Raw genomic sequence first — 7,357 nt, 5'->3', positions numbered from 1 at the left:
GGCGCCATGGTCGTCGCCTCACAGTATAAAATACTTAAAAAAATACTACAAAATACTATTTTCATCTGGAATTAGGAGTTTTTAGTCACTCATTTTATGAAATTTGAGTTGAAAAGGGTAGTGTATACTCTTTTGGTTACCCTAAATGTGAAGCATTTGCGTGTCGACACAAGATTTTATGTAATGTTATTTTGTGAGTCGAGTGGAATAAGAATAAAGTAAAAGTGGTAGTATTATATTCATTTTAGAAAATATAATGAGACAGTTAAAAGGAAAAATATTCCATATTTAATAAATAAAGGAAATATAATCGTTATGTAATGACATGTGAGAGGAATAACAATATTATTTTGAATAAAAGTGAAATAAAATTGATGGAGTAAAATGGTTAAGAGAATGAACGTCTGAATAAAACAGAGCTCCTCCTCCACTTCTTTATTCCATTATCCTTTCTACAGTCTACCCTTTTTGCTTCAAGGTACGATTTTTCCAGCTGAAATCCACTTCTTCGAAGCTGAATTAATTTCATAATCAGGTTCTGCTTTCAAATTTGAGCTGAAGGCTTCTTCTCATAGTTAATTTTTCAGTAAATGCAAAGAATTAATCAGGGGCCATTGTAGTCCATGGCCTCCCTGAAGCCCTTAATTTCTCCTGATAACAGCTCGTATGAGATCAGGAAGCTAAGTTCTCCTTTTAATTCCTGCAGTTTTGCTTCATATACTGTGTATTCTGGCTTTTTTATTACAAATGGGGCACTTTTTTTAAAGCCATTTTGTAAATTGAAACACAGTAGGGTTTCTAGGTTGGAAAATGAGTTTTTGGATAAATCTGAATCTAAGCTGGACGGTGATTGGACGGATAATGTGAAGAAGTATGTGGCCGGTGATGATAATCTAGTTTTAGAAGGCCAAAATTTTCATGGGGATTCTGATAGAGTGAGGGTGAATGTGTGGAAGAAGTTCAGGGGTGGAAAGGCATTGAGGAATAAGAGCAAAAATAGTTTGGGTGATCAAGGGAATGGCAAAAAGCACAAGTGTGGAGAAAAATTCGGAAATATATTCGATTCTCAAACTGCGTTTGAGTTAGATTTCAATGCTCTTGATCCCGGCTTGAGCCTAGACTGTTGCAATCAAATCTTAGAGCAGCTTGAGGGAAGCAATGATAGCAAAGCTTTGAGGTTTTTTGAGTGGATGAAAGTTAATGGGAAGTTGAAGAAGAATTTGGCTGCTTATAATTTGTTGATGAGGGTTTTGGGTAGAAAAGGGGATTGGGATGGTGCAGAGGTCATGATTAAGGAGATGGTTTCCGAGTCGGGGTGCAAGCTTACTTATCAGATATTTAATACCCTTATATATGCTTGTTATAAGAACGGGCTAGTGGAACTCGGTTCTAGGTGGTTCAGGATGATGTTCAACTATGGGGTTCAGCCGAATGCTGCTACTTTTGGGATGCTGATGGCTCTCTACCGGAAAGGTTGGGTTGTTGAGGAGGCGGAGTGTATGTTTTCACAGATGAGGAAGATGAAGATAGTGTGTCATTCTGCTTATTCAGCTATGGTTACAATTTATACGCGCATGGGATTGTATGAGAAAGCTGAAGCTGTTATTGGCTTCCTAAAAGAAGATGAAGTTGTTTTAAATCAAGATAATTGGTTAGTTCTGCTCAATGCTTACTGCCAGCAGGGAAAGTTGAGCATGGCTAAGCAAGTGTTTTATGCAATGAGAGAATCTGGTTTTTCTCCTAACGTAATAGCATATAACACGATGATCACTGGGCATGGCAAAGTTTCGAAAATGGATGGGGCAGAGCAATTGTTCCGTGATCTAAAAGATGCTGGTGTTATGCCTGATGAGACAACGTATAGGCTGATGATTGAAGGTTGGGGTCGAGCAGGTGACTATAAGCAGGTGAAGCTTTACTATATCGAGCTCAAGAGGTTAGGTTTTAAGCCTAGCACTTCAAACTTGTATACATTGATAAGATTGCAAGCCGAACATGAAGATGAGGAGGGTGCTATTGCAACTGTTGGTGACATGATCGATATTGGTTGTTCAAAGTCCTCCATTCTTGGGATTGTTCTACAGACGTATGAGAAGGCTAATAGAGTGGAAATGATGTCTTTGATTTTGCTAGGACCCATGTATGATCATGTTCTTAAAAACCAGACATCTTGCGCAATTCTTGTAACGGCTTATGTAAAAAATAGCTTGGTTGATGATGCTCTAAAAGTTCTGAGAGAGAAGCAGTGGGACGATCCCATATTTGAGGACAATTTGTACCATCTCTTAATATGTTCGTGCAAAGATTTGGGACGCCTGGAGAGCACCATCAAGATATTTACCCGCATGCCAAAATCTGCCAAGCCAAACTTGAATATCTCCAGTACAATGATAGATATTTACAGCAAAATGAGCATGTTTTCAGAAGCTGAAGGACTTTATATCGAGTTGAAAAGTTCAGATGTCAAACTGGACATGGTAGCCTTCAGCATTGTTATAAGAATGTATGTCAAATCGGGGAATCTGGAAGAGGCCTGCGTGGTTGTTGACTTGATGGCTGAAGAGGAGAATATTGTGCCTGATGTTTATCTTCTTCGTGACATACTTCGCATTTATCAGCTTTGTGGCAAGGCTGGCAAATTGGCAGATCTGTACTATAAAGTGCTGAAAAACGACGAAAGTTGGGATGAGGAAATGTACAACTGTGTGATAAACTGCTGTGCACGCGCATTGCCGGTTGACGAACTGTCAAGGCTATTCGATGAAATGCTACAGAAAGGATTTTCACCAAACACTGTTACCTTCAATGTAATGTTGAATGCTTATGGGAAATCCAAGCTGTTTGAGAAGGCAAGAAAGGTATTTTGGATAGCTAAGAGGCGAGGGTTAGTTGATGTTATATCTTACAACACGATCATAGCTGCTTATGGGAAAAATAAATACTTAAGCAATATGTCAGCTGCTGTGAAGAGAATGCACTTTGATGGCTTTTCAGTTTCTCTTGAAGCCTACAACTGCATGTTGGACGTCTATGGGAAAGAAGGAGAAATGGACAAGTTTAGAGATGTTTTGCAGAGGATGAAGGCGTCCATAGGTTGTGCTGACCTCTACACATACAACATCTTGATCAACATATATGGAGAGCGAGGATGGATTGATGAGGTCGCAGCTGTGCTAATGGAACTCAAAGAACGTGGGATTGGCCCTGATTTGTGCAGCTATAACACATTAATAAAAGCATATGGCGTTGCTGGGATGGTTGAGGAGGCCGTTGGTTTGGTTAAGGAGATGAGAGGAAACGGAATAGAACCTGACAGGATAACGTATACAAACCTTATAACCGCACTGAAAAAGAACGATATGTTTCTGGAGGCTGTGAAGTGGTCATTGTGGATGAAGCAGATGGGACTGTGATTCTTGCAGTAGTAAGTTTCTTCCATGAATTCGTTTTCCAACTCTTGATTGGCTCCCCTCAGAATGCGTTTCTGTTTTCCAGGTGTCGAATTTGGCTGTGGAAATCGAGCATTCAGCATGTGAGACAGATATGCAGATCCGTGGAGCACGAAAAACGGGTAATGTTAAGAGTATTGTGATGATTGTTTTAAATGTATTTTCTGATTAGATGTCCTATATATATATATATATATATATATATATATATATATAGTTTCATAGTAACATGTTTATAATTGTATGATTGTATAGATAGATAGGTAAGTCTCAGGATTTGACAAGAACATTTTATTACTACCACTGGTACAACATTACATCAGAAATAGAACTGAAATTTTTGTTCCAAGTCGAGGTTGCAAGTAAATGCATTATCTCAACAAAAAAAAAGTTACTACAGAATGACTACATAGGGAAATACATAACTAAAGGGAAAAATATGTGAAACTATTTAGAGCAGTGGTTTGTTCAGTTGAATCAACGACCACCAGCACCAGCACCGGCACCAGCATCACCACCAGCACCAGCACCGGCACGTCCACTAACACCACCGCTGATTCCACCCCCAATACCACCAGTCCAGCCGCCACCAGCCCGGGCCCCAGCCCCACCTCCAGCTCCAACCCCTGCCCCACCTCCTCCATTTCCACCTGCACCTGCATTTCCACCAGCACCAGCACCAGCACCAGCACCAGCACCAGCACCGCCACCAGCACCAGCACCAGCACCAGCACCGCCGGTGATTCCACCCCCAATACCACCAGTTACGCCGCCTCCAACTCCTCCACCAGCCCTAGCTCCACCTTTAGCCCCAGCTCCACCACCAGCACCAGCTCCACCACCTACATTTCCACCTCCACCAAATCCACCCTTGATACCACCACTTATGCCTCCCCCAATTCCGGCTCCAGCTCCAGCTCCACCGCCGGCTCCAGCTCCAGCTACACCATTACCTCCAGCTCCACCACCAGCTCCGGCTCCACCACCAGCCCCAGCTCCACCACCTGCACCTGCACCTGCACCTCCACTGATTCCACCACGTATGCCACCCCCGATTCCAGCCCCAGCTCCAGCTCCAGCTCCAGCTCCAGCTCCACCACCATCCCCAGCTCCACCACCATCCCCAATGTCACTGATTTTGCTGTCGAATACTGCAGGACCACCTCTACCTTTTCCCTTACGTTCGCTGCCTGATCCACCACCCATTCCACTCCCAAGATCATGAACTCCGACAGTCCTAAGGCCACCTCGTTTTCCCCCACTTCCATCTTTACTTCTGCGGTTCCCATTGCCTAATCCCTCACCAACACCCGCTCCAGCCCCAACACCACCACCCACTCCAGCTTTGGCTCTGGCTCTGGCTCCGGCTCCAGCACCGGCACCAGCACCAGCACCAACACCAGCACCAACACCAACACCAGCACCAGCACCAGCACCAATACCAGCCCCAACACCACCACCCACGCCAGCTCCAGCTTCGCCTCCCTTTTTCACACCAGCATTTTTATTTCCTCTGACGCCGCTCCCTAATCCTGTACCGGCCCCAATGCCAGCTCCACTATCACTATCTACGCCAACCTCTTCGCTATCTTTCACTTTCCCTCCCTTCTCGCCACCACCAATTTCATCACCGTTTGTTTGAGAAATATCAGGCTGGAATTCAACGGTTTGCCCGAGCTTCCTAGCCTCCACACTTCCCACCACCAAAATCACAAGCACAACCACAAGCGATCCTCTTCCTGCCATTTTGATTAACATTCAATGAAAAATCACTAAAACTAAGACACTATATATAGCCCAACTTCACCCCACATTATAACCATAGATATTGTAGCCAACCATTTTCTCTTTTAAAAGCGCACCCCTTTTTTAGCCAAATTTCCGATTTTCAAGCTTCAATACTTGCATATATGTTATAATACCATGCATGCCACACATAAGTTGGCGGTTGGAAAAATTAAAATAATTTTTAATCCTATATTAAGGCTTTTAAATACTTTTATCTTGATATGGAAAAAATGTCGTTCATCAAGGCAACTGCAAAGAATATAAGATAATCTATCATTAATTTTTGTGATATTATATATTGCATTTATAAATAAATGATAGATAGTAGGATCTTAGTGAATGTGTAATTTTTTTTAATTTAGTTTAAATTGTTTGCCGCTCGAAACATGGCTAAAATTTTTACTGTTTTATATCAATGAGACTAGAGTACTGTTTATTTTTTATTAATCACGGTTTATTATACTAATGCGGTCAAGGATAATATAATTTGGATAATTCGTTTTATTTATTTTTATAGTTATACTCCCCCTTTCCACAAAAAATAGGATACATTATGAACGACACTAGTTTTAATGTGGAATTGGTAAAATAAGAGGGAAGGGAAAAAAGTAAGAGAAAAGTAGTGTTAGTGAAATGTGTGGTCCATATTATCAGTAAGAGAGAATGGAAAAAAAAGTAGAGAGAAGTTGTAACACCCGCCCTTTTTGAACCATAGTCGATCCAATATTGCATTGCATTAGCCGTTATTCTCGTTTGTCCAGGTTTTAGAATGTGTTCGATCTCGATAATCATAACGAAGACGTTTAATAGTTTTGCTAAATGCGGCATAAAAATCTATGAGATCTTTTAACACAAGTTCAGATAGAATTTGCAAAGTCCTATGTTATTACAATTTAAATATCGAGAATATAACAAAAAGAGGAGACGCACCCCGAGTCTCGGCGGGTGTGCACATCCCGGACCTCCACCTTCATTTTGTGCTCCTATCGATCACTACATCGCACACTTCCGGAACGTACAAAAGATAGATAAATATTAGTCACATCATCATCACATCATTCAAATTAAGACGAGACGTTTGACGAAATCACATCAAAGCACGGTTCCCAAACGACAGCACACGTTTTTCAAACGACGGCACACGCTTTTGACCATATTCTTCCAAGCACCCATTTCTTCTATAAATACCACACCCACTCCACTCTTAACTTTTTTATTCCACCATAAACTACCATCAAAATGTTCGTGTGAGGATATGGAAGCTTGAAGAAGAGGAGCCAAGTCCCTACACTAACCTCATTTTCACATCATCAAGGTAACACTTCACAACCTTTTGATTTCTCAAATAGACCAAGCATGTTAAGATTTTATTCTTTAGCATGCCAAATGTAGAGACTTTATCCAACACCATCACAAATCTTTCATGCCTTCAAGAACTTAGAAATATGTACGTAACTAAGCAAATTGTTTAACTAGAAACCACAATCAAGAGCCCTTTAATTTCTATTTGTTGGAATCGTGCTTGGTCTAACGACTTTGACTAATAATAAATGTTACAAGAAATTTAATTTTGTGAAATTAAATGCAATAGCGACGATCTACGTTCCGAGTAGATAACCGTAGTATATTCATTTTCTCAAATCCGATTCCCGGTGAGTGAGAAATAATATATTAAAGTTGGTCACAATAAAACCAAAAATGAGCTATGGAAAAAACTAAGGGATTAATTAACTAAGTGTTAATTATCCCACATCGGGGATGATAAACTTCTTTGATGAAGTATTTAATAAGATGGTTATTATGTGTAATAATTATCGTGGAACGCCGCACCGTGACCCGTGCGCCGGGTGTCGGGTGCCTTGTGCCTTGTGCCTTGGCAATTGGTCTTTGGGCTGGTCGTTGAGCGTGGTTCAAGCCCCGCTTATTCTTTTTAGACCACCCCAAACTCCACGCTATCCCTGACGGGTCTGGTCCACGTCATGTTCTCGCTGGACCCCGACGCATAATGGGAGACAAAAGGTCCCCGATGGACCCCGACGGTCCATGGTGTATCCCGTCGTGTAGCATGTCCATGTGCGTCATGTCTCTTCAGCTCCCAATGGCTAGTGTACCAGTCCATG

General features: G+C 41.6%; 2 protein-coding genes across 2 annotated transcripts; one reads left to right on the top strand and one right to left on the bottom strand.

Annotated features, from left to right (window-relative positions):
* The first annotated feature begins 397 nt into the window (after positions 1 to 397).
* Positions 398 to 3,798, top strand: LOC121799387 (pentatricopeptide repeat-containing protein At4g30825, chloroplastic-like). Its single transcript, XM_042198748.1, has 2 exons — positions 398 to 3,424; positions 3,496 to 3,798. Exon 1 carries the CDS (start codon positions 624 to 626, stop codon positions 3,411 to 3,413), a length of 2,790 nt encoding a protein of 929 aa, XP_042054682.1. The 5' UTR covers positions 398 to 623; the 3' UTR covers positions 3,414 to 3,424; positions 3,496 to 3,798.
* A 128-nt stretch (positions 3,799 to 3,926) lies between these two features.
* LOC121800938 (glycine-rich cell wall structural protein-like) lies at positions 3,927 to 5,195 on the bottom strand. The gene has a single exon (XM_042200427.1). The coding sequence runs from the start codon at positions 5,193 to 5,195 to the stop codon at positions 3,927 to 3,929; it is 1,269 nt and encodes a 422-aa protein (XP_042056361.1).
* Positions 5,196 to 7,357: the final 2,162 nt, after the last annotated feature.

The sequence above is a fragment of the Salvia splendens genome, chromosome 4 (assembly GCF_004379255.2).
Source record: "Salvia splendens isolate huo1 chromosome 4, SspV2, whole genome shotgun sequence".
Classification (NCBI taxonomy): Eukaryota; Viridiplantae; Streptophyta; class Magnoliopsida; order Lamiales; family Lamiaceae; genus Salvia; species Salvia splendens.
This window is presented reverse-complemented; position numbering and strand designations above follow the sequence as displayed.